The sequence below is a fragment of the Caenorhabditis elegans genome, chromosome V (assembly GCF_000002985.6).
Source record: "Caenorhabditis elegans chromosome V".
NCBI lineage: Eukaryota > Metazoa > Nematoda > Chromadorea > Rhabditida > Rhabditidae > Caenorhabditis > Caenorhabditis elegans.
Window position 1 is genome coordinate 16,032,019 of NC_003283.11, and position 26,985 is coordinate 16,059,003.

At 37.1% G+C, this 26,985-nt stretch overlaps 14 protein-coding genes, 1 long non-coding RNA gene, 2 other non-coding genes and 1 pseudogene across 22 annotated transcripts; 8 read left to right on the forward strand and 10 right to left on the reverse strand.

Annotated features, from left to right (window-relative positions):
• Window positions 1-452: 452 nt before the first annotated feature.
• On the reverse strand, window positions 453-987 carry T10C6.16 (FBA_2 domain-containing protein; the record flags this gene model as incomplete). Its single annotated transcript, NM_001380841.2, has 2 exons — window positions 453-645; window positions 767-987. The coding sequence occupies 2 exons, from the start codon at window positions 985-987 to the stop codon at window positions 453-455; spliced, it is 414 nt and encodes a 137-aa protein (NP_001367184.1).
• A 1,205-nt stretch (window positions 988-2,192) lies between these two features.
• On the reverse strand, window positions 2,193-3,363 carry T10C6.9 (annotated as a pseudogene). The gene is made up of 4 exons: window positions 3,190-3,363; window positions 2,913-3,141; window positions 2,431-2,698; window positions 2,193-2,376 (listed from the first exon to the last, which is right to left on the reverse strand). Coding segments are annotated over exons 1-4 (855 nt in total).
• Window positions 3,364-4,394: 1,031 nt separating this feature from the next.
• On the forward strand, window positions 4,395-6,316 carry T10C6.10 (F-box domain-containing protein). Of its 2 annotated transcripts, NM_074629.4 has the most exons (5): window positions 4,395-4,570; window positions 4,617-4,832; window positions 4,883-5,198; window positions 5,739-6,040; window positions 6,092-6,316. In NM_074629.4, exons 1-5 carry the CDS (start codon window positions 4,437-4,439, stop codon window positions 6,273-6,275), a joined length of 1,152 nt encoding a protein of 383 aa, NP_507030.1. In that variant the 5' UTR covers window positions 4,395-4,436; the 3' UTR covers window positions 6,276-6,316. The 2 variants fall into 2 exon arrangements, with proteins under 2 accessions (NP_507030.1, NP_001123011.1); NM_001129539.5 differs by lacking the exons at window positions 5,739-6,040; window positions 6,092-6,316 and adding an exon at window positions 5,276-5,535 and having other exon boundaries at window positions 4,420-4,570.
• Window positions 6,317-6,808: 492 nt separating this feature from the next.
• Window positions 6,809-6,829, forward strand: 21ur-11561. The gene has a single exon (NR_070061.1).
• A 1,296-nt stretch (window positions 6,830-8,125) lies between these two features.
• On the reverse strand, window positions 8,126-8,497 carry his-4 (Histone H2B 2; the record flags this gene model as incomplete). The annotated part of the gene is made up of 1 exon (NM_074630.5): window positions 8,126-8,497. The coding sequence occupies one exon, from the start codon at window positions 8,495-8,497 to the stop codon at window positions 8,126-8,128; it is 372 nt and encodes a 123-aa protein (NP_507031.2).
• On the forward strand, window positions 8,428-8,589 carry T10C6.19. Its single transcript, NR_070062.1, has one exon. It is a non-coding gene; the product is annotated as an Unclassified non-coding RNA T10C6.19 (non-coding RNA).
• Window positions 8,590-8,789: 200 nt separating this feature from the next.
• his-3 (Histone H2A) lies at window positions 8,790-9,173 on the forward strand (the record flags this gene model as incomplete). Its single annotated transcript, NM_074631.5, has 1 exon — window positions 8,790-9,173. The coding sequence occupies one exon, from the start codon at window positions 8,790-8,792 to the stop codon at window positions 9,171-9,173; it is 384 nt and encodes a 127-aa protein (NP_507032.1).
• A 681-nt stretch (window positions 9,174-9,854) lies between these two features.
• his-2 (Histone H3) lies at window positions 9,855-10,265 on the reverse strand (the record flags this gene model as incomplete). Its single annotated transcript, NM_074632.5, has 1 exon — window positions 9,855-10,265. The coding sequence occupies one exon, from the start codon at window positions 10,263-10,265 to the stop codon at window positions 9,855-9,857; it is 411 nt and encodes a 136-aa protein (NP_507033.1).
• A 236-nt stretch (window positions 10,266-10,501) lies between these two features.
• On the forward strand, window positions 10,502-10,813 carry his-1 (Histone H4; the record flags this gene model as incomplete). The annotated part of the gene is made up of 1 exon (NM_074633.3): window positions 10,502-10,813. One exon carries the CDS (start codon window positions 10,502-10,504, stop codon window positions 10,811-10,813), a length of 312 nt encoding a protein of 103 aa, NP_507034.1.
• Window positions 10,814-11,080: 267 nt separating this feature from the next.
• Window positions 11,081-11,743, reverse strand: linc-61. Of its 2 annotated transcripts, none has more exons than NR_102100.1 (2): window positions 11,564-11,614; window positions 11,081-11,424 (listed from the first exon to the last, which is right to left on the reverse strand). It is a non-coding gene; the product is annotated as a long non-coding RNA linc-61 (long non-coding RNA). The 2 variants fall into 2 exon arrangements; NR_102101.1 differs by having other exon boundaries at window positions 11,272-11,424; window positions 11,564-11,743.
• A 532-nt stretch (window positions 11,744-12,275) lies between these two features.
• On the reverse strand, window positions 12,276-13,922 carry T10C6.15 (F-box domain-containing protein; the record flags this gene model as incomplete). Of its 3 annotated transcripts, NM_001269765.2 has the most annotated exons (3): window positions 12,276-12,519; window positions 12,802-13,471; window positions 13,742-13,922. In NM_001269765.2, the coding sequence occupies 3 exons, from the start codon at window positions 13,822-13,824 to the stop codon at window positions 12,286-12,288; spliced, it is 987 nt and encodes a 328-aa protein (NP_001256694.1). The 3 variants fall into 3 exon arrangements, with proteins under 3 accessions (NP_001256694.1, NP_001256695.1, NP_001256696.1); NM_001269767.3 differs by lacking the exon at window positions 12,276-12,519 and having other exon boundaries at window positions 12,793-13,471; window positions 13,742-13,824; NM_001269766.1 differs by lacking the exons at window positions 12,802-13,471; window positions 13,742-13,922 and having other exon boundaries at window positions 12,286-12,408.
• A 932-nt stretch (window positions 13,923-14,854) lies between these two features.
• On the forward strand, window positions 14,855-15,586 carry ZK285.2 (Glycine-rich protein; the record flags this gene model as incomplete). The annotated part of the gene is made up of 2 exons (NM_001029137.3): window positions 14,855-15,038; window positions 15,136-15,586. 2 exons carry the CDS (start codon window positions 14,855-14,857, stop codon window positions 15,426-15,428), a joined length of 477 nt encoding a protein of 158 aa, NP_001024308.1. The 3' UTR covers window positions 15,429-15,586.
• A 203-nt stretch (window positions 15,587-15,789) lies between these two features.
• On the forward strand, window positions 15,790-17,129 carry str-198 (Serpentine receptor class r-10; the record flags this gene model as incomplete). Its single annotated transcript, NM_074634.2, has 6 exons — window positions 15,790-15,969; window positions 16,015-16,102; window positions 16,254-16,332; window positions 16,378-16,512; window positions 16,558-16,699; window positions 16,767-17,129. 6 exons carry the CDS (start codon window positions 15,790-15,792, stop codon window positions 17,127-17,129), a joined length of 987 nt encoding a protein of 328 aa, NP_507035.2.
• Window positions 17,130-17,458: 329 nt separating this feature from the next.
• best-12 (Bestrophin homolog 12) lies at window positions 17,459-19,688 on the forward strand. The gene is made up of 10 exons (NM_074635.3): window positions 17,459-17,498; window positions 17,715-17,774; window positions 17,823-17,944; window positions 17,991-18,128; window positions 18,201-18,406; window positions 18,449-18,564; window positions 18,671-18,865; window positions 18,965-19,111; window positions 19,171-19,322; window positions 19,368-19,688. The coding sequence occupies exons 2-10, from the start codon at window positions 17,715-17,717 to the stop codon at window positions 19,534-19,536; spliced, it is 1,305 nt and encodes a 434-aa protein (NP_507036.1). The 5' UTR covers window positions 17,459-17,498; the 3' UTR covers window positions 19,537-19,688.
• A 216-nt stretch (window positions 19,689-19,904) lies between these two features.
• On the reverse strand, window positions 19,905-21,455 carry F14H3.3 (uncharacterized protein). Its single transcript, NM_074636.4, has 5 exons — window positions 21,379-21,455; window positions 21,249-21,332; window positions 20,864-21,055; window positions 20,220-20,645; window positions 19,905-20,167 (listed from the first exon to the last, which is right to left on the reverse strand). The coding sequence occupies exons 1-5, from the start codon at window positions 21,406-21,408 to the stop codon at window positions 20,078-20,080; spliced, it is 822 nt and encodes a 273-aa protein (NP_507037.1). The 5' UTR covers window positions 21,409-21,455; the 3' UTR covers window positions 19,905-20,077.
• Window positions 21,456-21,880: 425 nt separating this feature from the next.
• F14H3.4 (uncharacterized protein) lies at window positions 21,881-23,054 on the reverse strand. Its single transcript, NM_074637.3, has 4 exons — window positions 22,981-23,054; window positions 22,825-22,932; window positions 22,310-22,711; window positions 21,881-22,254 (listed from the first exon to the last, which is right to left on the reverse strand). Exons 1-4 carry the CDS (start codon window positions 23,035-23,037, stop codon window positions 22,123-22,125), a joined length of 699 nt encoding a protein of 232 aa, NP_507038.2. The 5' UTR covers window positions 23,038-23,054; the 3' UTR covers window positions 21,881-22,122.
• Window positions 23,055-23,787: 733 nt separating this feature from the next.
• F14H3.5 (THO complex subunit 7) lies at window positions 23,788-25,042 on the reverse strand. The gene is made up of 4 exons (NM_074638.6): window positions 24,960-25,042; window positions 24,829-24,912; window positions 24,279-24,677; window positions 23,788-24,199 (listed from the first exon to the last, which is right to left on the reverse strand). The coding sequence occupies exons 1-4, from the start codon at window positions 25,017-25,019 to the stop codon at window positions 24,068-24,070; spliced, it is 675 nt and encodes a 224-aa protein (NP_507039.3). The 5' UTR covers window positions 25,020-25,042; the 3' UTR covers window positions 23,788-24,067.
• A 261-nt stretch (window positions 25,043-25,303) lies between these two features.
• Window positions 25,304-26,875, reverse strand: F14H3.6 (Non-structural maintenance of chromosomes element 4). The gene is made up of 4 exons (NM_074639.5): window positions 26,766-26,875; window positions 26,433-26,495; window positions 25,945-26,385; window positions 25,304-25,728 (listed from the first exon to the last, which is right to left on the reverse strand). Exons 1-4 carry the CDS (start codon window positions 26,859-26,861, stop codon window positions 25,591-25,593), a joined length of 738 nt encoding a protein of 245 aa, NP_507040.1. The 5' UTR covers window positions 26,862-26,875; the 3' UTR covers window positions 25,304-25,590.
• Between the last annotated feature and the right edge of the window lie 110 nt (window positions 26,876-26,985).

Consider the following 26,985-nt stretch of genomic DNA (forward strand, 5'->3'; position numbering starts at 1 on the left):
GCCAATGGAAACACAACTTTCTGAAACAACTCTACATGTATGCAAACCATTACATGAGGTTAGAGATCATACCTTTGCATCTTGTTCCCGGTTTGTATTATAAGAATACAGATTTTTAGAAAGGGAAGATAATTATATTGAAAAAAGGAATGGTTGGAACATTTTTTTAGAAATTTGGAAAAATTCTAGAAACTTCTAAACTTGTTAAAATCTTTAAAAAACGTTGAGAATTTTCTGTAAATTTCTGGACAACTCTACATTAATTTCAAAATCATGTACAAGTTGATATACGGGTTCCCGATTGTTCCCCCAAAGATTCTATTTGCCTTCTTCAATTTCCTTCCTGTGATGATGATTCCACTTTTTGTACGATGTTGTTAATTATATGAACCAACTTATACAAAGAATTAGTTTACTTTTCAAAATAAATCATTAATAGACGACAAATAATCTTAAAAAAGATGTTCGTCAAAAGTATGCTCAGATTGGCGAGGGTAGTCAGGGATGTCGCCATTTTGGTGAAAAGTCCACACAGCAAACAAAAACTTATGATCCGAATGCAAAATTGTGGCGCGTCGTCCGATTCTTTCCACGTCGTAACCTTTCTCAAGTTTCAGAAGATAGGGGTTTTTGTAGTGGTCCATTCTGAAAATATATAAGTATAATTGATAATCCTGGCTAAAGATTTTGGCTCTTGTGTCGATTTACGACGCCGTAAAAAACCGTAAGCCTTCAGACACTAGAGATAATAAGGTCAAAAACTAACATGTAGCATCTATCTCCCCTTGTCGGATCTCTTGGCAGTACATGTAAGCCCATTTTAAGGTGGTTCGAGTCGAGGTTCTGATTGGCACAAATCTCGATGGTTTGCAAGTAATGACAGTTCTCGTTCTGCCAGTGTTTGATGAGCATGTTCACGTCCAGCGCGGTGAGCTTGGTGTACATCAGCGTGAGCCGAGTGAGTCTCTCAGTGAGACTCACGTCCATAATTGTGTCACGAGTAATCCAGCCCTTTTTAATAAAGCACACATGAGGCAGGGAGAAGATCTGAAAGCAAATGTTGTCTTTTCTTGAATTTTGGACCGATAATCGTTGATTTCGGACCTAAAAAAGATTTCAAAGCAACTCCTTCTCTTTTTACTCTTTTTGGCAAAAATTCTCAATACTCTATCTACATTCAATACATTAGAGGTGGCCCATGATCCAAGGGCACATCGGATTGTAGGTACACTTGCTCAGGAGGTACAATAATTTTTAAGGTATATCTGGTTTGCTCAAATGGTACATCCATGCTATTTTGTTGCTTTTGGACTGTGTTTTGAATATTTAAAATGAAGAAAAACAACTTTGCACTTTTCTATGATATCCAATCAATTGTCCAAATGTTTTCTTTAAGAACTTTAACTTTAATAAATTGGAGTTTCAAAAATCCGCTGCATCTATTGAATAAAACTGAATGTACCCCTTGAATATACTATAGTATGTAGTAGTAATAGTAGTGCGAAGCACCACGGATGGGCTCCCATGGAAGTCTCCGGATCCACCTGGATCGAAAACATTCGTGGTGAGACCGAGGGCTTCCGCCACTGATCTGGGATTCTTCCAGAGTTTTGACGGCGTGAGCGGTGGGAGGTCGTACATTCCAGCAGATGATCAACGCTGATCAACGGTGGAGGAGGACGCATGAAGAGGGCATGGTCAATATGTTCTCCTGGGAAGAGGAGAGCGCGCGCGCGCGAAAATTTCTTCTCATTTTTGAGGAGGATATTTTTTTTGTTGGAAATTATCGATTCTAGACTTGCGAGGACTTTGGATGTTTTCATTTGGAAATATTCAAAAATGAATGTGATTTGCTAAGGGGCTACCGTATTTACTTCAAAATTAATTTAGTAGACATGTCAAATTACACTTAAATTTAGTTTAATATCAAACTTGCCGCACACCCCTGTGCAGAGCTAAAGAGCAACAATTTTCTATTGTTTTTATCTGAAAAATTAAAGTTTTTGTAAAAAATCTGATCTCAGTTCTATCTATATCTAAAGTCTAAAGATCGCAGTTTTTGGATGGAAAAATTCTAGAAATTTTTTGGAAAAAAAAGTGTTCCAATTTTGTTCAATGTTGTTGTGATGAACCGAATGTTTCAAAGAAAAAGTATTTTTGAAAATAATTAAAATATGTATAAACGAAATAACTTAGAACTTATGTGCAACAGTATCAGATCTAGTACGATAGTTAAGCTGAAGGGGATGATCGGGCCAGACAATGAACCGAAATGTATCAGGTCTATTCACAATTGTTGCAAGCGTTCCGTCAGGTTTAATCATATCGAGTTCTTTACGAGTGTCCAGGAGATAGGGATTTTGATGACAGTCCATTCTAAAAGTGTTAAAAATGAGTTTCGATATAGGAAATATGGTAGACACATATAACATCCATTTCTGAGATTTTTATTCCATTTCTTCACATTTAATCTCGATCTGAGGATTTCCAAATCAAATCCCTCACGACTAGTGTGACGAATCTCGAATCGGTGCAATTGTACCCATTTCCCATTGAGCCAGTGCTTGATGAACTCGTTCACGTCTCTTTCTGTTAGCATAGAATCGTACAGCACGAGCCGAATAAATTTGAGCGACTTGAGATGGTAGAGAGTGACCCATTTTGCATCCATGATGCACACACGATTTCGGGTGAAGATCTGGAAATACAATGTTTTCTCGGAACATTGTTGAAACAAACATAAGTGTTTTTCAGGTTTCTCAGCAGTATGACAGCAGAAAAATAGTCTATTAAACAATTTCAACTGCATTTTCTATCAGAAATAAGATACGCCTTCTAATTTAGGTAATTCCCATTTGGTCGGTAGAGCATGTTTTTGCTAAAGTAGAATTTGAACCACGGACAACCCTCACCTCATACGGATCTTATTCCTCATCAAGGAAATGATAATCAGCGACTATTCCCTCCAAAAGCACATAGTCAGGGAAAAAAGATTGCAGATTTCCGTTATTCGTCCCCAAATTTTGTACGTCTCCATACAATTTCACCACGAGGTTCTTGTTGAAAATTTTGTGAGCAGTGTGTTCTCTCACATTCAAGGAACATTCGTTCAAATTGACCATTGCAATTCCACCACGGAAACTGAAAATATTTCATTATTTATCGAACTCCTTGCCTATTGTCACTAACCGATATGCACCCAGATTGTTAATTGGTTCACTAAAGATCAGTTTAAAATCAAACTTTTTTTAAATTAAAATAAATTCAGGGAGAATAGAAGAGACCACATAACCACGTAGTCTGGAAAAGTGCCGAATTTGGGTTAAAATTTAAAAAAAAGTATTTCACAAGAAACACAATCATATGTCCAATTGTGGTAAAGCTTTTGAATCGGCTTAGAAATTGGCAAAGGCTTAGATATTTTCTAATTTATTTAATCTCACAAATTTGCAGAATGGATCACTACAAAGACCCATACCTTCTGGACGTTACAAACGGCAAAGACGTGGTGAGATATCAACGAGACGTCGGACAGCAAATCGCAACATTTCTTCATTCGGGGAACCAAGTTTTGTTCGCAGTCTGGGCTACTCGCCACGTTGACCCGCAACCAAACTACCCCCAAGTAGCGCATAATAATTGGCATACAATTTTTAAAGCTATTTGTCGTCTATTTTTTTTTATCTATTGCGAAAAATGAACTAATTCTTTGTATAATTTGGTTCATATCATCAATATTGCACAAAATTTAGAAGACTACCCATCATCACAAAAAGGATGACAAATGGAGTTTTTGATAGAACAATCGGGGAGAGACTAAAAGCAAAAACTAGCAAAATTCCATTCTTATAAATATGGCTGACATGGTAGGCAGACGCAGTTTCAGACCGTGAAGTCTGGCTGAAACCTGCCCGCCTCACGCCGGCCATTCGCCCCTTTTTTGCATATTAAAGTGAGCTTACAAATGTTCCAATGTTCTCATTTCTATCGATTTGATGAAAATCAAATTAAAAAATGAAAAAAAAAACATCCATGTATGTTTTAGCATAAGGCGCGGATTGAGGCGCGAGGCAGGCTGAGCTCGCCTCAAGGTCAGGCAGGCAGGCGTTTACGCCTACATGGAAGCCTTACTTTTGAATTCAGCAAAATTTAATTACCTACTAAATTAGTTATACTGCAGTTCCAAAACAAATCTTATTCACTGCTAAAAAAGTTTTAAATTAAAATTTCCTTAAAAAAAAAAAGTCCTTTAAAAAGTCCTCGCAAGTCTAGAATCGATAATTTCCAACAAAACAATATCCTCCTCAAAAATGAGAAAAAATGTTCGCGCGCGCTTTCCTCTTCCCAGGAGAACATATTGTCCATGCCCTCTCCACGCGACCTCCTTCTCCAATGAAATTTGTCATTCCTTCCTATTCACCCCGTTCGACTGTGCAATGGGTTTAATCTTTTCACTTTGTAAACCGAAGAATCGACGACCGCCGCCTGAATTGATACCGTTTAGTCAGTTTCTGAAGCTACCTTCCAAGGCATTGCGCATCGTTCTCCATGAATTAGACGCTCATCACATGTAAGTTTTTTTCCAGGCGTATTAGTTAAACTATTCATATTTCCAGATTCGAGTTGTCCCAAGTGTCGGCGGAATTGGCCGCTTTGATCAACCCTGCTCACCACACATTTGACCATATTGAGGTCAACATTTCAAAAGAGAAAAAATCAATATCTTTCTACAATAATTGGCAAAAGGATCGACCACTCACTTTCAACTTCACCTCTAAACGTGCAGTTTTTAATAGGACTGTGAAATTCGGAGATCTAAGATTGCCGATGAAGTTAGTGATACTATTCATTTTCAGCTGTCAATAATCGACAAATATTCCAGATACGACCCGAAAACCAGATATCACTGCTCCACGGACATCTATGAAGAGTGTCTACAACCCTGTCTCGATTTTTTTGCCACAATTTTCAGTTGCCGTGGTGGAATCGCAGTGGTCAATATGGATGAATGTACTATGAGAGTGAGACAACATACTGACCATCCAATTTTCAAAAATAACCTCGTGGCGAAATTGTCGGGAAATATAAACCCGAACGAACACGTCAGTCTGCAGTCATCAATTTTTCCGGAATATGTGCTTTTGGAGGGAATCATCGTTGAGTTTTACTTCTCCATACCTCTCTTCGATCTGACTCAGGTAAGGGCTCTTTCTAAAAGCTTCGTCGTCCTCTGGCTGTAATCACTAAAACGAGTTCAGTTAGGAATTCTTTTCAGTTAATCAATCCGTGATTATTTTCATTCCGTGATTATTGTCATTCCGTGATTATTTTCATTCCGTGATTATTTTCACTCGGGAATCGCTCGCCCACTATGGGGGAGTCTACGCAAGGACAACGCAAGGACAAGGACAACATTCTAATGGAATGGAAACAATTGCCCGACTGCACCAATTCTAGTTCAAGCGAACAATGATAACTTTTGTATTCTGTATTCCTTCACGTCTCCCAGCGAGCGTAATAAATTATTATAATAATAATTATTATTTTAGTAACAAGATTGTTCAATTTTCAACTGAATTTGTTTGAACTCTTTTTAGTTTTTCAAATCAAGTCAGTCAGTCAAATCAAATCAAGTTTCAAGCATAATTTTTGGTTTCTTAAAAAGTTGCATAGTTGACCATGGAATTTCAACTAAAAACCTGAAAGTTCAGAAAGTAGAAAACTCAATTTTTTTGCAGATCTTTGACCTGAATCGTGTGTGCATCATGGATGCAAGATGGGTCACATTTGGATATGTTATGGGAGCAAATTTCACTCGGCTTATGTTGTCAAACACTAAGTGGGATGTCGAAACTGTGAACCAGTTCATCTCGCGTTGGTTCCGTGATGGTCGATGGCCACATTTGGAGAGATTTGAGCTTCACTTCACTCCCGATTCTCATGGCTGCTTCAATCCGACAATACTTGGATCGGGTTCGTATCCGAAGAAATGGAATCATCGACGCTCATCCCTGGATTCTACGAGAAGAAGATATTATGTGTAAGTTCTGGTAATTTACACCGTTTTAGTGTATTTTTCTCACGTTTTCAGAATGGACTGCCATCGGGACCCGTATCTCCTGGACACTAAAAACGATCTCGACGTGACAAGAGGTGACGGAAAAATCGCGACAATTGTGAATTCGCCTCGAGCATTTTTGTTCCTCGTCTGGCCCGATCCTCCCGTTGAGCATAAATATCGTATCGAGACTGAACCAATTATTCATAACTTTTGAATTATTTCGTTTATATGTATTTTAACTATTTTGAAAAATATATCATTTCTTTGTATCACTTAGTTCATCTCAACAACATTTCAAAAAAAAAGATAGCAGCCCTGAATTGACACAATTTACAGTAACTTCATGCAAATAATGCATCGTAAAACCTGGGCTAACAAGGCATGTGAAATGGGAAACTATCAATAGATTGGGTGGAACCGGTGAAAGTCAATAATATTTTCAAGGCTAGCTTTCACTCATAAAAGCTTACTGCTGCAATCAGTGACAATTAATGCAACAGCAGTATTCAAAACTCTGTTTGACAAGTCTTCAAAAATCGATTTTTACATATTGGGAATATTGTCTTTTTTCAATATAACTATTTTCCCGTTTCATTCGTATTCTTATAATACAAATAGGGAACGAGATGAAAAGATATGATCTCTTACCTCATATTAAATGCAGTTGTTTTTCCAGACATTTTTTCCATTAACCAACCGAATGTTTCAAATTGTGCAGAAATCCTACTTCCCATTCGTATTTTTTGCTGGCACCGTGATGTTTTCTTACCATTTGTAAGCCATAATTTGCATTTAATTTTAAGTTTTTTACGGTGTAAAAACTTAATCAGATATGTATGTACCTTACGCACAAAGTAAGAAAGTCTTTCAAAAAATCACCTAGCTTTTGTTGCAGAATATTATCTTTTAAATTTCCTAAAAGCTTTTGAAAAATTCAACCAGTTTCCTTTTTTTTGAAACTTTAAAGAATTTTCAGAAGAGCCTCAAAAATTTTCAAAACTGCAGTTTTTGAAATTGTCAAAACTTTCCAGATTTCTAATCGTTTCCGGGTTTCTAGAAAAAATTTCTCCAACTTTCCCATTGATTTCCAAGTGACTAATAGGCTTCAAATACTCCTGAAATTTCTGGGTTTGTTCAAACTTTTTCGAGTTTTCCAGAACATTCTCAATGGTTCTAAACATTTGTAGAGTTGACCAGAAGAAATTTCTAAAGATCTTTTAAAGATCCTAGCTAACTTTAGCAAATTCTTGAATGTTTCCAAACTTTCAAAAATGCTCCATTAATATAGGATTCTCTATTTTCAGAAATTTTCAGAAATTTCTCAGTGTTTTCAGAAGTTTGTATTACATTTTGAAGAGTTAAGGAAATTTTCAGAAATCAAAGAACTCGAAAGAACAAATCTGTCCCATTTTTGATAGCTCGATCGAACCCAAAAATTTGAACGGGTTTTTAAATACACATAGGATCACTTGAAATATCCAGAATCGCGATTGTGAATTTCCAGTGATGTACGAAGTAGGTTTCCGGAATTTTAAAAGTACAATGCTGCAAAGTTTAGAATGTATTTATATTTTTAAATATTCTTATTCTAACAACTGCACTTCTTTACGTCCCCATAGTTATAAAAATCTGGAAGCTTGATCATCGCACAAGTAGACAAGGTTTTAGGCAAACAGTTACAGTATTCGCGTTCAAGATTGCATGTTATATGTCAAACCCACTTTATATGAAACATTTACATTCAGATTATCATTCCAATTTTGTTAGTCAATTTTCTCTGGAGTAAAAACACACACAAGGGTGCAATTTTACGACTCTTTGAAAAACTAGGTGTTTTTATGAAACAAATTAATATTAAAATTATCTCCATAAAATAAAAATAAACAAACATTATTAAAAACAAAAAAATATTAAAAATTAAATTAAAAATTAATTTTAAAAACTATCCTCATATTCGTAAAAACTTTATTTCAGTTTAAAAACAGAAGAAAAATTGGATTTTTAAAAATGTGGCCCTAAAGAGGGCCGTTGGGTTCGGTTAGATTGCTTTCAGCAATTGAATGCTTACTTGCTGGAGGTGTACTTGGTGACAGCCTTGGTTCCCTCAGAGACGGCGTGCTTGGCAAGCTCTCCTGGCAGAATCAAACGGACGGCAGTTTGAATTTCGCGAGAAGAGATGGTGGATCTCTTGTTGTAGTGAGCAAGACGAGATGCCTCAGCAGCGATACGCTCGAAGACGTCGTTGACGAAAGAGTTCATGATAGACATAGCCTTGGAAGAGACTCCAGTGTCTGGATGAACCTGCTTGAGTACACGGTAGATGTACACAGAGTAGGATTCTTTACGGGCATGACGTCTCTTCTTTCCGTCCTTTGGCTTGGTGACGGTCTTGGCGGCTTTCTTTGCTCCTTTAGCAGACGGCTTTGGTGGGGCCATTTCGATTGATTGGACTGGTCGTTGGACAAGTGTAAAGAATGGGTTGATGGCCATTTCCTTTATAATAATTCATCGGTGGGAAGGAGGAGCCTATGGACATACTGCGGGGACACATTTCTATGTAGTCTCCCCAGCCGAATACGCAGAGTGCACAGTTTTTCTCGGTCACTCTGCCACCTCCTCCACCTGCCTTGTGTCTATGTGCCCGCCTAGTCACCGCAGTTGTGTTTAAAAGAGTGTGGTCTAATGGTCTCCTTCAGATCGTTTTTACATCTACCAACCAATCATCACCATGTCTGGACGCGGAAAGGGAGGCAAAGCCAAGACCGGAGGAAAGGCCAAGTCCCGCTCATCAAGAGCCGGACTCCAATTCCCAGTTGGTCGTCTTCACCGTATTCTCCGTAAAGGAAACTACGCTCAACGTGTTGGAGCCGGAGCCCCAGTTTACCTGGCTGCCGTTCTTGAGTACCTCGCTGCTGAGGTTCTCGAGTTGGCTGGAAACGCTGCCCGTGATAACAAGAAGACCAGAATTGCCCCAAGACATCTCCAACTGGCCGTCCGTAACGATGAGGAGTTGAACAAACTGTTGGCTGGAGTAACCATCGCCCAAGGAGGAGTTCTTCCAAATATCCAAGCTGTTCTTTTGCCGAAGAAAACCGGAGGAGACAAGGAATAGATGCCTTCTTAAAACATTTTACCGAACCCAACGGCCCTCTTTAGGGCCACAAATATTTAAAATCCTCTATTGAACATGAATAAAAATTATTTTTATCAATGGTTTTTGCACGTACTTTATTATAAATTGAAAATCGTTTGCAAAGAAGAAACTTCTTTTTGGATTTGGTTGATTCACAAAACGATTCGTAATTATTTTCTTCTGTCTTACAAATGTTAATTAAAATTGGACGAGGTCATTCCAAATTCAAATAAATTGGCGCCAAATTCAAAGTTGTCATTGAATGTGACCTTGTTGAACAATATGATTTTAGAGAGGTTTTCCTGGTTGAGTATTTGAATACACGTGGTTGCAAATTCCTTAGAAACAAAGATATAGTGACGTCACAATACCTACAATTGTTTGGACCTGGATCTGACTCAGATAGGCAATTGATGACGTCATTAATGACACTTTCTGTGAGGACAGTAAAACATTTTGATATTATAAAAATATACTAAATTGTATGGCTCTAAAGTTTCCTGGTTTTGTTCTTTTTTTTTAATAAGTTAAAAAATAATGAATAATTTATTCAAATTGGATTGAAAATGATTGGATCATATGTATGTGGCCCTAAAGAGGGCCGTTGGGTTCGGTGGGGTTTGAATTGAAACGGTCTCAAACTTTCTGAAAATCAGAAATTTAAGCACGTTCTCCTCGGATACGTCTGGCCAATTGGATGTCCTTTGGCATGATGGTGACTCGCTTGGCGTGGATTGCGCACAAGTTGGTGTCCTCGAAGAGTCCGACGAGGTAAGCCTCGGCAGCCTCTTGAAGAGCCATGACAGCGGAAGATTGGAAGCGGAGGTCGGTCTTGAAATCTTGAGCAATTTCACGAACAAGGCGTTGGAATGGCGCTCTGCGGATGAGGAGCTCGGTAGACTTCTGGTAACGTCTGATCTCACGGAGAGCGACGGTTCCTGGACGGTAACGATGTGGCTTCTTGACTCCTCCAGAGGCTGGAGCAGACTTGCGAGCTGCCTTGGTGGCCAGCTGCTTTCTTGGAGCCTTTCCTCCGGTCGATTTGCGGGCGGTTTGCTTGGTACGAGCCATGTCAATTGGAATCCGATAAGGACTGTGAAGAAAGGAGACCCATACACTGCATTTATACAAGGTTGTGGTGGGAAGGCGGGGAGGTGAGAGAGTGGGCAAAAGTGAGAGAGTGCAAGGATATCAAGACATATGTATCCCCGCAGTGTCTCCGCCTTCACACCGCATAGTGGTATAAAAGGGGCAGCCAACTGCCCATTTCTTCATCTCACTTGTGAGTCTTCAAGTCAACTGCAACAATGTCCGGACGTGGAAAGGGAGGAAAAGGCCTTGGAAAAGGAGGTGCCAAGCGCCATCGAAAGGTCCTTCGCGACAACATCCAAGGAATCACCAAGCCAGCTATTCGCCGTCTTGCTCGTCGTGGTGGAGTCAAGCGTATCTCTGGACTCATCTATGAGGAAACTCGTGGAGTTCTCAAGGTATTCCTCGAGAACGTCATCCGTGATGCCGTCACCTACTGTGAGCACGCCAAGAGAAAGACCGTCACCGCCATGGACGTTGTCTATGCTTTGAAGCGCCAAGGAAGAACTCTGTACGGATTTGGAGGATAATTTTATCTCTCGATTTCATACAACCAACCAACCGAACCCAACGGCCCTCTTTAGGGCCACAAATCTAAAATCCTAATTTTCTGTGCATAAATATGTGTTCCTTACTTATCCTTGAGTTTATATTTTTGCCTTTTTTGCGTTGTTAAAGCAATGTTGAAAAGTGTCTGCTTCCATACCAGAACAGATCATAAAGGAGGTATTAGTGACGTCACCAAATGCCTATCTGAATCAATTCCAGTTCCGGCAAACAATTGTTTGTGCTGTAATGCCACTATATCTTTATTCTAAGAGAATTGCAACCACTTTTTTGAAAAATACAGCATATCAGAGAAAACTCTAAAATCATATTGTTCAGCCAGGTCACAGTCAAGGTCAATTTTGAATTTGGCCCAATTTCAGTTACAGGCTCGGATAACGGAGTTGATTCAACTTGTTAAATATTAATCTGAATACAAAAAGATTGAGTATGAAAATTTACTTTTCATTTTTAATGTGATTTTTTTGAAAAATAAATAAATATAATTTGTAGAGCACCAAAACGTCCATATATCTCGTTTACAAAAGCATCGTGTTGAGACTTGAGAAGGCTTCTGGTGCCTGTAGAGGTGATTCTGAAAAATGCTTTAAAAAAATCCACAAAATCAAAAAGATCTAAAATATCTTAAATAAAGAAATTTAGATAAATCTTAAAAAAATCTAAAAGATGTAGTTTTTATACAAGTTTTCTATCTATAATTTTCCTATCATTACCTCAATCAGCGATTTACTCTTCAAAAAAGTCTGAGCATTTCTAACTTTGTCTCATTCCATTTCTATTTTGCACACAGACTGTAAATCGGCTCACTAAGATCAGAGCAAACTTAAAAAAATATATAATAATGCATTCAGGGAGAATAGAAGAGACCACACAACCAAGTAGTCAGGAAAAGTGCCGAATTTGGGCTTAAATTATTTGTTTTATACTTTTTATTGCCTCCACCCGTAGTGTTTTCTTATCTAAGAGACTCTCGTATATTGAACGTCTTGAGTTTGACTGATTCTGTCAACTCTCCCATTTTTTCCAATCACTTGTATGTCTGCGTTTTCCAGAACAACCGTTTATTGGTTTTTGGTTTTTGGAACTTTTGGAAGAATTTCTCGATCATTGTCCAACAAGAAATTGTTTACAAGTATTAAAAAATTAAAGATTTTCGGATATTTTAGTGCAAAATCGAAAATTTTGGGAAATCTAAATATTTCTCAAAAGAGGAATATTAATGTACATATATCACGATTTGATGAAGAAACAGTGTCCAAAGACTTGTGGTTACTGTAAGTTTCTTCAAGAGAAATCAGCGTTTTATTAACATTCTATAAGGCCGAGACGCTGAAGTTTTCAGCCTCTTCTCCAAATCTTGTGGATACTGTAGATAAACAAAAGACCTAAAAATTCCAGTAGTTAAAAATGAATGAAAGCGTTTCAAATCACAGTTTCAATATTTATTTTGACAAATTTCAACACTTGATGACAAGATTTTGGAAAATCGAAATGTTCTGCTTGCATAATGAACAAGTAAAATTGATTTATCAGTTTTAGGTATTTCAAAAATCCACATTTCGTTGTAATTATCACAAGTTGGACCAAGGATATCATAGAGTGAAGGTTCTTCTTTAAAGTATTTGTAGTGAATATTGAATCTCACAAAAGATGGAGACTTTAGGATAGCCTGAAAATTTATGACTTTATTTGATTTTAAAATTGTGAGTTTCATGTACTGAAAGTTCAGAGAAGAAGAATGTAAAGTACAAAAAAGTTCCGTAAAGTGTAAGGAAAAGTGAAGCAAAGCAACATGCAAGGAACCGCCAAGAATTTCGCGGGGCTTATATTTAAATATCATTAGTGATTAGCTATTATATTTTCTCCTGTTTGGAAAAGACGGGGGCGCACCTAACACCTACCCAGCACCTACCCAGCTGACCCCACTTTGTCTAACAAAAAATTAGCTCACATTTTTCAAATCACATAAATCCATTGCTGAAATCGATTTTAACGATACATCAATTTTCGAAAAATGTCTCAAAAATTTTACTGGTATCCTCAAGAAAAAATCCCTCGCCACAAGTTCCTCTAAGTTTGCCCATTGCTCCAACTGCACAATTTCATCAATATTCGTTATCTCATCTTGAATTTGATCACTCGATCCTTCGATTGCAAGTTTTTTCAGCGATTTTGAGTCTATGCAAGGTAAAATTGAAGAAATTGAGGTTGAACTTATGGAGAGCTCATCAACTTTCAATAGAGGCTTCCTTGAAATAAGTGTAGATTGGAGGGAACCTAGAAGCTTTGCATTATCATTCTCGTTTTCAAATTCATTTTCCAAGTTCAAACGTAGCATCTTTAGTGGTTTCTTCTGATTTCTTACATTTCTCCCAAAGTCGTCGCAAAATAATCTGGTAGAGTTCTCATCTTCAAGAAACTTTTCAGAATTACCACTTCTGACTAAACATCCATTATCTTTCTGATGATATTCAATATCCATCGTCCAATCATTATAAGGATCCATGTAGATATTAATGCAATAAGATCCTATGGTTATTGTTATGCTTTCAAGGTGAATTTCTAGCTGTAAAGCGCTAAAAACATTTTGAAATCGCTTGCAGAGATGAGGAATTGTTGATCTGCAATGTATGAATGAAAAAAACAGTTATCGGCAACTGATGTAAAACTTTAAAGTCAAATTGTACACGCTAAAATTAAAATAGTATTTCCCATAGATAACGGTGTCAAATACATTTATTTTTCACAATTTAAAAAAAAAATTTGAAAAACCATTTTGTTAAGAAACCGTTTTGTGACGTCAGGAGTACTCTAAATTTCAAAATAAAAGTTTTTTTTTGAAAATTCTGTACTTTATTTATTAAATTATAAAAAAACAAATGTCAACTTACAGAGATCTGAAGTCAAGCTGTCTGAAAATATTTTCACAGACTAAATCTGGCATATCTGCTATTGATAGTTTTTTGCAAAGCATTTGCGATGGAAAAGTGGAGGAAGACAAAAGCGGAGGAGAGAAGAGTGATAAGAACAAATAGTTCAAAATAAGAGTGAGGAAGAAAGTGGGTGAGGGCACGTGTATTTAAACAGAGAAACTGAGGAAATAAAAACAAGCTATGTAATTGACGCTTATCTTTCCTGACGTTTCCATGTCCCTTATCTGGAACAAATTGAAAGTATTAATAGAACGTGTGTGTCAATTTTTAGAATTATCACTATCACGTGGGTTGTAGCTTGTTGAGTCTCTATTGTGTGGTCTCGTGGTCTCTATTATCATGGCGAGTAAACAACTATTTGTTGAGAAAACACTTATTGTGCTCATTTCTTGAAGTGATGAAAGTTTTACCTTGAGCTAGTAATAGTTTTTTTAAAAACATTTCTCATAAATAAATATTCTAAGGAATATTTTAAAAATGCACCACTTATGAAAGTTTTTTTTCCTCAGCATCTACATAGTTCCGCAGCGCCCTTCACAGTGAAAGGAAGGGTACTGCGGAACTATGTAGATACTGAGGTTTAGACCAGGTTAACACAATAATTTCAGCAGGGAAACTCAACTTCAATATATAATTCAGAGAGTATTTTCAAGAATTGAAGACTTCAGGAAAAGTGAATAAATATTATACTAGGAAAACTCTTCTTCGAACATCTTTTTGAAACATTATTATTTACAGTCGAAACATGCAACTATTTACAATTTGTGACATCTTAATTTTTCCATGTGTTTCATGGGTAGTTTCTGAGCTGAGAACGTGTTCCCATAATTATGACCCCTGTAGTCATGAGTTCTGTGGATTAATTTTTGATTCCTTGATCACTTGTAGCTTGTGACGCAAGGAAAACCAGATAGATTTTTTCTTTCCATATCTTTTTTGATATATTACAAGTATCAAAACTTTTTCCATGATTGATTACACTGTACCGCGTGGAAGGTTTATTGTTGCGCCTAATCGTCATATCATCTTTCTAGGCGGTCAGTGCCATTCCGGATTGGCGAATATCTGGATATGACAGAGGAAGTAGAAAGTGACAAAAGTGATAGTATAAAAGCGTGTGAACGCTACTGGAACTTCTTCTCCATTTTTATGATTTCCCTACGATTGCTTATAGTTTTGTTCGGCTTACTGGCTGTTGCCTGGGCATGTGCCCCAAATATGCCAAAACAAGATCACGGATATTGCAAATTCTACGGTGAGCTTTTTGATTTCGGCTTAGGCTTAGGCGTAGGCGTAGGTGCTTATGCCACGACATTTTGCACCGTTCCATCCCATATTTGCCCAATTTTCAGTTGACGGGAAAAATGACTTTTCAAGTTCTCGCCGAAAAAGAGACTCCTCTAGCGGATCTGGAGAAGGAAAGAGCGGCGGAGGTGGTGGTGCCGGTGGAGCTGGTGGTGCTGGTGGTGCTGGAGGTGCTGGGGGTTCTGGCGGCTCCGGAAGTGGCAATGGCATGAAATTCAACCGTTCCAAGAAGAGAAAGGACACCAAATGCTATGAATATGAAGATGGAACAAAGGACGAAGGAGCCGTTCTCAATAAGGGAGTCACTTATAAAGTCACTGTCACCAAGACCACATCATAATAATTTATTAGTGCTTATCTCTTTTTTTCATTTATTTTTGCACTCCATAGGAAATAGGGTTTGCTCGTCTTTTAGACATGGGTTTAAAACGAAGGTTTTGATCAAAAATATAAATATGTATAAATTGAAAATCAGATAATAAATTTACTTTGTATTTATTATATAAACCATTTTTTGAAAACTGCTGGAATATATAATATACGTCACACAATATTACCAAGGCAACATATGTTTTTCCGTTATTTCACAAACATTTGACCTCCCTTGAGAGTATACTAATAAGTGCTTGACAACGCTTACACAACTTCAATATTTACTTCAATAATACAATTGTTAAATCCCCATTCCATCCGACCACGGAATGCAGTTTGAACTCACATTTCAACGGATTTGCGCATTTGTTTCCGTTATCACTAATTCTCTATTGATGTTCCTCATTCTCGGAAAGTCACCACCTCAGTTAGGGACCTATAAGTGGCTCATGTTGTATACATCCTTATATGAGTTAGTTTATACATCAATGAATATATTTGTAGAACCAGTAGGTTTTTTGTTAAAAGTTTTTGGCGTAAAAGGCGATTTTCAGTCCACTGGTACATTTCAATCGTCTTGCTACATGTTTCAAGATATGAAAAAGAGCATGTTTGGTGCCGACGGGACATTGTTTTTCATATGTTAGTAAGCATTAGTGCTGTGCGGAACTTGTAAACTGTCGGAACATCCATATCTTCTAACTTAATGCTAAGTTTAAGACCCTCTGAACAAAATTATACATCATTGGGCAACAAACTGCGAATTAAAAATTATTATTGGGAATTTTTTCAGTGATTTACTGCTCATGCTATGGATTTTCAATGTCAATTTTTGCTTGCCACTTTATTTATCGTTATGGTAACGTTAACACGTAAGCTCACCGGGACCAACTCCAAAATATTTATCAACTTTTCAGAATCTTCAAGCAAAAGTACATATCTGGTAAAAAACATTTATTCCTATACATTGCTCCATTGTTGAGTGGATTTGTTTGGGGACTGGTGACTTGGCTAACAATGCACGAGTCTTCATCGAAAACTAGTTTTTTGAAGTATTGAGTATTATTACTCCCTCTTCGATGTAGTTTTTTTTCCAGAATTCATTTCGAACAAGTTTTAAAATTGAACATTGAAGAGTGTGCATACGTCGCTTTTTGGTTTTGGCCCGTTGATGAACACGGAGAATTTCAGCCTGATTTAATATCCTTTCTAGGTTTTGGAATTATGATTCTGATTCTGGTAATTATTTTGATTGTTTTACTTAGGCAACAATCCAAAATGTTTTACTCAATTGAAATCTTTTCAGAGTTGGTCGTTTATCAGTGTCGTTTATTTCGGTTTCAATTGTTATAAATACATCTCAAAACAAATGGGAAGTTTATCATCGCAATCGCAGGCTCTGAAATCTCTTCAAGCTCAACTGTTCTACTCTTTAATTTTCCAAACCGCAATTCCCTGTGTTTTGATGTATCTGCCTGCTGGGATTATTTTAAGTGTTCCTATGTTTAATGTTGGTTTCAACTTGGAAGTTCCACTTCTTTCCATCACTATAGCAATCTACCCGGCAATCGATCCACTTCCAACAATTTTCATAATCAAAAGCTACAGAAGAGGGTTGATTGATATGTTTCGGTGTCACAAGAAAACCCTGATTGTAGCTAGTTCGTAACAAGATATTTATTGAATTCGCATGTTTTTCAGTGTCGTTTATTTTGAAATAATAATAAATAACTAGGTTACGTTTGTGGACTTGAACCGGAACAAGTTGAAAAGTTGAGTCTTTGAGTCTTTTGAACCCTTTCCGTAAATGCCTACTTGCCTCATGCTTACGGCTAAAGAACACGTGGACATTTCTGAAAACTCGTTAAATGAGAAAATAATATTAAAATAAAATCAAAAAGAATATAGGTTTTCAAAAAATCAAAACGCGTGACGTGAACTTTTTCACGTCCTATCCCTCTCTCACTTCCCACGTTTCATTTAGAATCGAGTTGAAAAATCGAAAAATCGATCATTACTTAATTTATTCAGTGAAAAGGTGAGTGATCATAGTCCGTTTCAGAGTTTCTTTCAAGTGTTTGATGGGATTTTTCATGATGATGTGTCGACTCAATATGCCAAAATGTATTTTTTTTAGTGCAGAAAACTGCAAAAATCTGTATTTCTCTACAGTTTTACCTACAAAACGCCTAAAAAATACATATTGTATATTTCTCGTCGTCCCAAGAATAGCAACATCAAACTACAATTTCAGATGACGATTCCTTATTTAGCTGATCTTAAAGATCAAACAGAATGCAAAACCTGTCCCAAGGTACGTATTAAATAATGTAATGACAAATTTAAAAAATATTTTTTTCAGATCTTAACTCGGTGTAAAGGTTCACTTTACAAAGTTATTCTACATGAATTTTTAATGACGGCCGGAGCCTATTTTGGGGTTTTTCTGGTTTTTAGATTTGCCATCAACGAAACGCAGCGAGAGTAAGAAGTTGGAATTGCATGTGATACCAAAATAATTCAATTTCAGATATGCCGCAGAAGTCTTCAAAAAACTCAAAGAGCAACAAAATGTCTGCATTCCCATGCAAATGATGCTCGCTTTCTTCATTGCAACTGTCGCAGACCAATGGGAGAAGATTTTTGAAAATGTTGGGTACATTGAGAAGTATGTTTTATTTCCTTCTTTCAAAAAAATATTCAATAATGTCTCCACACTTTTCAAATTTCCATGTTTCAGTGCTGCTCTAGCGGTTGCCACATTTCTCCCAGACGGCAAAGAAAAACGGGACAATAATGGCAATGTGATTCTTGCAAAAGTGGACAACTCAAACGTTCGTCGAAATATTATCAGATACCTGGTGCTCTCGCAGATTTTGGGCATCCGTGATGTTTCGGAGCTGGTTAAGAAGCGATTCGCTAATTATGACATGATAAAGGCGACAGGTACGGCTATGATAAAATCACATAATCAATGAATAAGTTCAGGAGTTTTACAAGATCATGAGGAACCACTGCTGAAAAAGGTGCCGTGTAAAACTTACGCGGAGTCATTTGTTCCTATCACCTGGATAATGTCTATTCTTCAGAAATTCGCATCAAAGGTGAGCGGCATTCGGCATATGCCACATGAAAACACAAAAACTTTTCCCATAAAACTTTAGGATTCTTGACAAAAAACTAACCAAACATATACTTTTCTCTTTGCAGAACGAGGAGAACTTGTACTACGATACCGTTTATCTGGAGATTACAGACTTCTACAAGAAAATCATAAAACTGACTCGCTACGATCTCATCCCGATTCCTCTGGCATATCCGCAAGCGGTGTTTCTTGCAGTTAGAATCTACTTTTTCTTTTGTCTGTTCACACGACAACATTTGGATTTGGAGGAAAATTGGGCGGTAATTTTGACAATCAATTTTCTTTAGGCTTATGCGTAGGCTCAGGCTTAGACTTAGGCTGATTGAAATTCCGGTTTTCTAATGTTCCGTTTTTTTTAGTTGTCCCACTGGGGCTTCCCACTTCTCACGACACTCCAGTTCATTTTCTTGGTTGGTTGTATGAAAGTTGCCGAGATTCTGCTAAACCCTATGGGACAAGATGATGAGAATTTTGAGTGCAACTATGTCATGGACAAGAATCTTTTCGTAAGTTCTTTTTTTTTTTGAGTGTAACTGTGCCATTTGAAATTTTTAAATAATTGCAGGTGGGGCTGACTATTGTTAGTTCAGAACACACTGAGTGTCCCGAATTGGAAGAGGTGATTGGAGATGACTATGTGCCTTGGTATCCGGATGACTGTAAGAGTAAGGAGGAGAAGAATCAAGAAGAATTGAAAAAATACTTGGAGAGTGTTGAGTAAGTTAATTAGAAGCTTGGAAATTTTTCAATATAACTTTTCAGCTTCCAAGCCGTTACCAGTAGTGACCAAGGTGAAAATGACGAAGTATCCACAATGATGAAGGTTGAGCAAAATTCTCTACTTGTGTGTGGCCGAGAGAAATTTTATGAAGGCGGCGGTTTTCGCAATTCGGATGTGTACCCGAAACAAAGAGCGAATTACCCTCATTAATTGTTTGATGCTCTTCAAGTTATGATATTACTCGTGGCTTTTATTTTGTAATTTTAAGTCTATTCATTTATGAAATTTCATTAGTAAACAGCAAATAATCTAGAATTATTTCTATTCTTATTAATTTATTTCAATAAAGCTGGATTTTGTAAACTTCTCCAACGTAGCGTTGCACTCTCTCGTTTTTCATCAAAAACGCTGGTTCTTATGAATAGCATAATAAACATTTTTAAAATTAACACGTTTGAAAATGAGCTTAAAAATGTGCTTCTAATTGCCGGAGTATCTTTTGAAATAATTGCAAAACTTTTCTCAATGTTCTCTCCGAATCTTTGAACTTTAATTTTTCAACTGTCTGTGTCCATCTACAGATGTTTGTAAATTCATGATCAAGTTACTAATAAAGTTGGCAATTACATGAGATCAGAGAATTGAAAGTTAAAATAATTTAGAAAAGAATAGCTCGAAAACGATTGGATGTAGCATATTGCAATTATGTAGGTGAAATAGAGTTATTAAAAATTAAAGATAAAAATTGAATTCAAGCATCAGGTTTTCTTTTTGCATCTGGGCCTTCATCATCTTCATATTTGCGACGTTTGTGGATTTCTTTTGGCTCTTCTTTCTCATCCTGGAAAACGTTTTTTTGTTGGTACAAATTGCAACTAAAGCTATTAGCTTACCTCTGTCGTGAGTCGTTCAAGCTCCTTTTGAAGTAGATTCATAAGATCTTCCGTCTCCTTCCTATCATCATCAAATTGGGTCATATTCCTTTTTTCCTCTTCAATAAACTCGCTCATTCGTAGCTCCTGGTCTTGACAAGTTTCAATATCCAACTTGCGCTCTTGTAGTTCCTCGTCCAAAATTCGATTTGGTCTTCCAACTTCGATAATTTGTGATTTTAACTGTTGAATTACCAATTCATGGCCTCTTATGTCCATTTGAAGTTGGTGTACTTTTGCTTCGTATTCTTGAATGTTTCGGATACACTGCTCTTGTTCAAATGGCAGACTTTCAGTGATCTTTTGACACCGTCTTAGTGCACGGTTACAAAGTGCTTTCGGGTCCTTTCCATTCTGACGTCTTATTGATTTCATGAATTTGTTCGTCTGGAATATGGCGGTTAAGAAAAAGAAAATTCCAAACTTTATGGTAACGAGTCTCGTAATTTCGCAAAAAATTTTACAGACGCACGTAGTTTTTGCTAACTTACATACAATCTCAGTCCTACCAAGGTACCAAGCACCTACAATAGTGTCACATCTCCGCAAAGGGACGATATACTACGTTATGAATTTTTCTATATTTTTATTCTGTGTTATTTTACCTTTTCATATTGTCTATCTTCTCCATCTGGTTCAATTGGCTCAGCTTGCTCTTCTCGAAAATGCTCCTCTTCTAATTTGCCATTGGCTTCATGCTGTTGATTGTTTTGAAGACATCTTTCTCTGTCAAATGACACACTTGCAGATATCATTTGGAATTGACCAGAAGCGCAGCCACACAGCGATCTTTCGTTCTGGAGCATAATTTGCTAAATCAATTTTACTTTTTCAGATATTAAAAAGGTTTAAAACATTCTTCTCAATAAATGTGTAATATTTAAACCGAAAAAAGAAAAAAAACTCATTAGAAAACTCGCCAAGAAAAAAAAATACGGACACCTAGTTACTAACAATGTTTCCAATTGCAACTTGGAAGTACATTTTTACCTTTTCATATTGTCCATGTCCTAGACCATTGTGTTTAGCTTGCTCTTCTCGAAGAACTTCCTCTCCTAGTTTGGTGTTGGGACTCTGAAAATTAAGCACACATTACAATTTTATGCCAATTAAAACTCACATCTCTTTTCGCTTGACGATTATAAAACATATTCTGAGAATTTTGCGTCGGGTCACTTATTTCGTAGAAGTACAGCACTGCAACGAAAAGTCTTTTGGAGAATTAAAACAAAATGAAACAACAAAACGCATTGCGGTATGGGACATGCCGAGTGAACGCCTGCAAAGACATATCGATTTATCCTCTCAGCGGGAGAAGGGAGGCATTCTAGGCGGTGCGATCTACAATTTGTAGGTCAATTTTGTGGGCCGAGCTCATGAACCAAGTAGAAAACTGCGAACTAAAATTATTGTTGGAAAATTATTCCTCATTCCTGATTTGGTTTTGCTAAACTACGAGCTTGTGCTAGAAATTGTCGAGCTTTTCTTTCATGTGCTCTTTCAAAACCATCGATAGTTTCAAGGCTTCCTAAAAATCGGATTTTTTTGTCCACGATGTAGCTAAGTTTCTTCAACAACTTACAGAAACGTTGTTTTTGGTGAAATATTGTTGGCATTTGATACTTATCTTTAAATTTTTATAAAATTCAAAATTAACTCATTCTAAAAGTGCTAAGAACATGAAACGAAAAGAACACGACATTCAAAGTATATCAACAAGATGAAGTGGATATAATTCAGTTTAAATTAGTTATAGGCATATTGATAATAGGCAGAGATAACGAAAACTAATGATAGGGATATTAAAAATTAAAGGGATAAGAATTAAATTCAAATAGGTTAGTAGACCTTGGTGGTAACAGTATCAGAAGGATTCAACTGCATTAGGTACTCGCCGAGTGCTTGGGCCTTCCTCATCATCCTCATCATCCCTCCGACGTTTGCGTAATTCTTTTATCATTCGATCCATGACCGTTTCCGACACGTCACCTGCTTCCTGAAAAAAAGGTTTAGAGTTACAAATTAACAATTAGTCGAGCTTCAACACATACCTTTTCTTCGAGTTGCTCAAGAGTTTTTTTATGTGTCACAAGCATTTTCTTGATGAACTTTCTAGTGCTTTGAAGTCCGTCGAAATTTGTTCTCTCTGCATTAAGCAATTCATTAATTCCTTCTTCATTATCATCAAACTCTCCAAGCCGTCTCCTGCATACTTGTAGTGACTCTTGAAACAAATCTCGCTTTGGTATTCCATCTTCGCGAAGCACTCTTCGTAACAGTTGAAATGCCGCTTCGTGTGTTCTTCTGTCATGTTGAAGTTGTTGTAACTCCGCTTCGTATTGTTGAATCTTTTGAATACTTGGTTTTCTTTGAGATAGCACTCTTTCATAATCCGTTCGATACTGTTTCAGCCGTGTTTCACACTCATCTATGGTGTTGGCGGTGGTCCACTGCTGAAACATAATTTATTTGAAAAATTGTTTTGTCATCCAATATTTTGAAGTTGCAAAATTTTTCGGCTACGCCCTTTTTGACAAACGTGCGTTAAAAATAGAGAAAAACATGCAATTTTCATGGTCATGGTAGTTTGTGGATTGATGAATCCATCACCAAATGGATTACGTTCCCTTTCCAGTTCCTCCAGAATTTCATCTTCAAGTTCTTCCTCGCTATTCTAAAAATAAATCTAAAAATTATAAAGTTCAAGCCAATTCAAACTCACATCTCTAATTTCTTGTTCCTCAGGCACCTTCTCGGAATTCTTCGACGGATCACTCATTTTGTTGGTGAAAGATTCTGTAAAATAAAAAATTTAAGAAAATAATATTGGAAATCAAATAAATTCGTATTGAAATTTGAAAAAAAAAACACGGAAAGTGGGGAACAAATGACCACCAAGAAAACACATAAATGATGACTGCAACGACAAGTATCGATTCCCCGCGCGAGATGCACGCGTGGCGGGCCACATTTGATCTACAATTTTTAAGTCTAGTAGAATAAAAATTTGTGATTTTGTTTATAGAGCAACTGAAATTTTAAAAATTAGTAAAATATATGAAAAGTACGTCGGAACATTTATGAATAAATTGCAACTTTTTCTCAAGACGTTCTCAAGATATTTTCTTATGAGATAATATAAAATTATAGGTAGATTTTTTATTCATTTTTTAAGTTCACCAAGTCATAGTAAACAAAAAAAATTGACTAGCAACAAAACACGGAAAATGGAGAGAAATGGAACACCAAGAAATAATTTCAAATCTAAGACCTAGAATACGTTCTGGAGCTCAGAAAAGAAACCAAAATGAGGTTACTAGAGTTTCTAATTTTCAGAATTTCTATGTTTCGATTTTGCTACTTTTGATAGAGATCCGATTTTCGGAGGCAAAAGTACCGCCTATCCGCTCAATTTGAATTTTGAAACATGGTTTTTACTTCCAAGCCTATGGTAGATTGACATTCCTCAATTGACACTTGCAGAAAAACAACTTCTAAATGTACTTATTTTAACTGTATTTACAGTTTTAGAGATCTACCGCCAAATGTTTATGAAATTCAAAATTAAATAAACTCATAAAGAATTCTAGAGGTGATGGGGACATGATACAAAGAAGACAAGAAACCGATATTAAATCAACAAGATAGAGTGGAGGATACAATTCAATTTAGATTGGTTGTAGAATATTATAAACTAAAATAATAGAGAAAGTTAGACCTCGGAAACAGATTGGTGTACTATATTAAAATTGAGCGAAATGGTGATAAGCAGATTAGAAACAAGGTGTAGGAATTGAATTTAAACATCATCAAAAAGCTCCAACGGAATTAGGTGCTCTCCGAGCACTTGGACCTGTCTCGTCATCCTCATCATCCCTGCGGCGTTTCAGAGATTTTTTTGTCATTTGTTCTTGAGCAGGAGTCGCTTCTTCATCTTTGTTCTGAATAAAAAAAAACAGTTTACAGTTATAAATTAACAACTGGTTAAGCTTGTTAGAAAAATCAATCATCAACACGTACCTCTGCTTTGAGTTGAGCAATTTGTTTTTGAAATACAATGAGATAACTCTTTCTGATCTTTCTTGCAGCTTGAAGTTCGACCAAATTCCTTCTCTCTTCTACAATTAATACATTGAGCCGTTCTGCCTCATCATCAAACGCTTCAATCTCTATGTGACGCGCTTGCAGTGCCTCTTGCAGAATTTGGTTTGGTCTTCTAATTTCGCTAAGCAGTCTTCGTAACAGTTGAAATGCCGCTGTATGTACTCTTATGCCCTGTTCAAGTTGTTGTATATCTGCTTCGTGTTGTCGAATGGTTTGAAGACTTTGTTTTCTTTGCAGTTTCAATTCGTCATAGCTCTTTTGAAACCCCTTCAGCGTGGTGGTACACCTCTGAATGGAGTTGAAGGTGTTTTCCGCCTGAAATAAGAACTATTGATAGTCAAAACACTTGAACCACTATTCAAAAATTGAAACATAATTGAAATCCCAAACAGTTAATTTTTTTTATAGAAAAAGTTAGCTACGTTCAAAAAATTAAAGTTGTTCTAATTAAAATTCTGCAACAAATCTCTTTATTGAATGAGGGATGAGTTGACATCGTTAGCCCAGGTTGCTCTCGCAGAATTTCCGCTTCCAGTTCGTCCTCGCTATTCTGAAAATGAGCAAACTATTTTAGAATTTAAGGCAGTTCAAACTCACATCTCTTATCTCTTGTACCTCATCAGGCACCTTCTCGGAATTATTTGACGGTTCACTCATTTTGTAGGAGAACAACGCTGAAAAATAAAATAACAACTTGAAAAAAAAAGATTGAAAATTGAATAAATTAGTGTTAAAAGCAACAAAAAACGGAAAATAGAGAGCAATGGAACACCAAGAAAACACGAAAATGATGACTGCAACAACATGTATCGATTCACCACGCGCGACCAGAGAGGCATACGTAGCGGCAGACGTTTGATCTACAATATGTAGGTCAAAAATGCCACAAATTTCTCAAAGGTCTCTTGCAGTTAACATTTTTTTGTGAAATCTTCTGAAAGTTTACCCGTCATAACAATTTATTTTAATAAAGTTGAGGGCAAGTGTTTTAAACACAAGAACTTATCAAATATAAACAATTGACGTGGTAGTTACATGAAAATAGGGTGATGTTAACTGAAATAGTTGAAGACACAACTTAAATTAGCATAAAGATTATGAAGAGTACAATATTAACATTAAGCTTGGCTTAAATACAATTGATATAAATTGCATATTAAAATTGAATACTCGACAAAAGTACGGTTAAAAGGTTAAAATTAGTAAACATATATTGGATAGTATTGTACTAGACAGGTGCAACTGGATTAAGGTTTCCCCAATTTCCCGGACCATCATCGTCATCGTCACCATCGCTGCGACGTCGTTGGAAGTTCTTCGGCATTCGTTTTGGAGAAGGAGTCAACAGTACCCCGTATGCGTTGTCCTGAAAAAATTGAAGTTAATAAAATGGAGATACATTTTTTTTATAATCGCGAGGCGTGACTAGGGGCGCCTTCTCGCGCTCATCCGCTCTTCCACGCCCTTACGTTACACGCAAGCCTCGTGACTCGCGAAACGTCGGCCGTAGAATGTTATAGGGAGGGCGACTCTTGAGAAAACGGATAGGCGTGGACAGTGAAAAATTCTCTGTTTTCCTTACCTCCAATTTCTTCAACTCATGCTTTTTTCCGGTGACTTTGAAATATTCCTCTTGAAATTCTCTGATCGTCCTCATGTGTGTCGCAATCACTTGGCTGGCCAGGTCTAACGCGACTTCCTGATTATGACCTCTTTCGCACACAGCGAGTGCATCATCTTCAAACAATTGACAAATCTGGCGGTGTAATTCTTGCACACTCTCTTGATTCGGGTTCCCCTGAGAACTAGATTCGCGAGGTAGTTGACGACCAACGAGCTCCAAATTTTCTAGGATCCACGTCGTGTCAAGCAGATCTGTTCGGCAAGTTTTCCGAGAATTGCTTGCATGTTTATATCCTAGTAGAGCATTTCTTATGGCACGCTGTGAATGCCTGATCTCTTCGTTGAGATAGTCGGAGCGGTTGAGGTGATACCGCCGAACTCGTTCAGGCGTGAATGAGTACTGAAATGAGGGTTTTTGTTGAAATAACTTCTTACAAGAGTTCATACCATCCAATCCCGATGCAGTAATGTCCTCACTCGCTCGAGTTCTTGCTCAGACACCTCGGCCATCTGGAAAACACTAATAAGCTGCTAATTTCAGACTATTTTCTGCCGATTTTGCTTCAATTAGTGAAAAAATAAGCAAAGACACTTGCTCGAATGCCTGCCTACGCGCCTGCCTACGCGTATAGATAATGCCAAAGTGAGAACCTAGAATATTTTGGGCGCTGAAATACTTGAAGATCTATCTTGCCAACCAGACCGGAGAGAACGCCAAAACGCAGACAGACAGGAGATAGGCAGGCACGTAGGCAGGCTTGGGCCTGGAAGAAAAGTTACCTGTACATCCTCCTCTTGTCCATCGTTTCCTCCTCCTTGCTCGGGTTGCTCAACTTGCTCAGGCAAATCGTCGGATTTCTGCTTTGGGTCACTCATTTTGTCGAAGACTGTAATGATATTAATTTTAAAAAGGGAAAGAAAACATTTTGAAACAAAAAATTAAGAAAAATCTTCTAAGAAAAGTAATAATTTCACTGAAAATGAAAGAAAAATCAAGAAG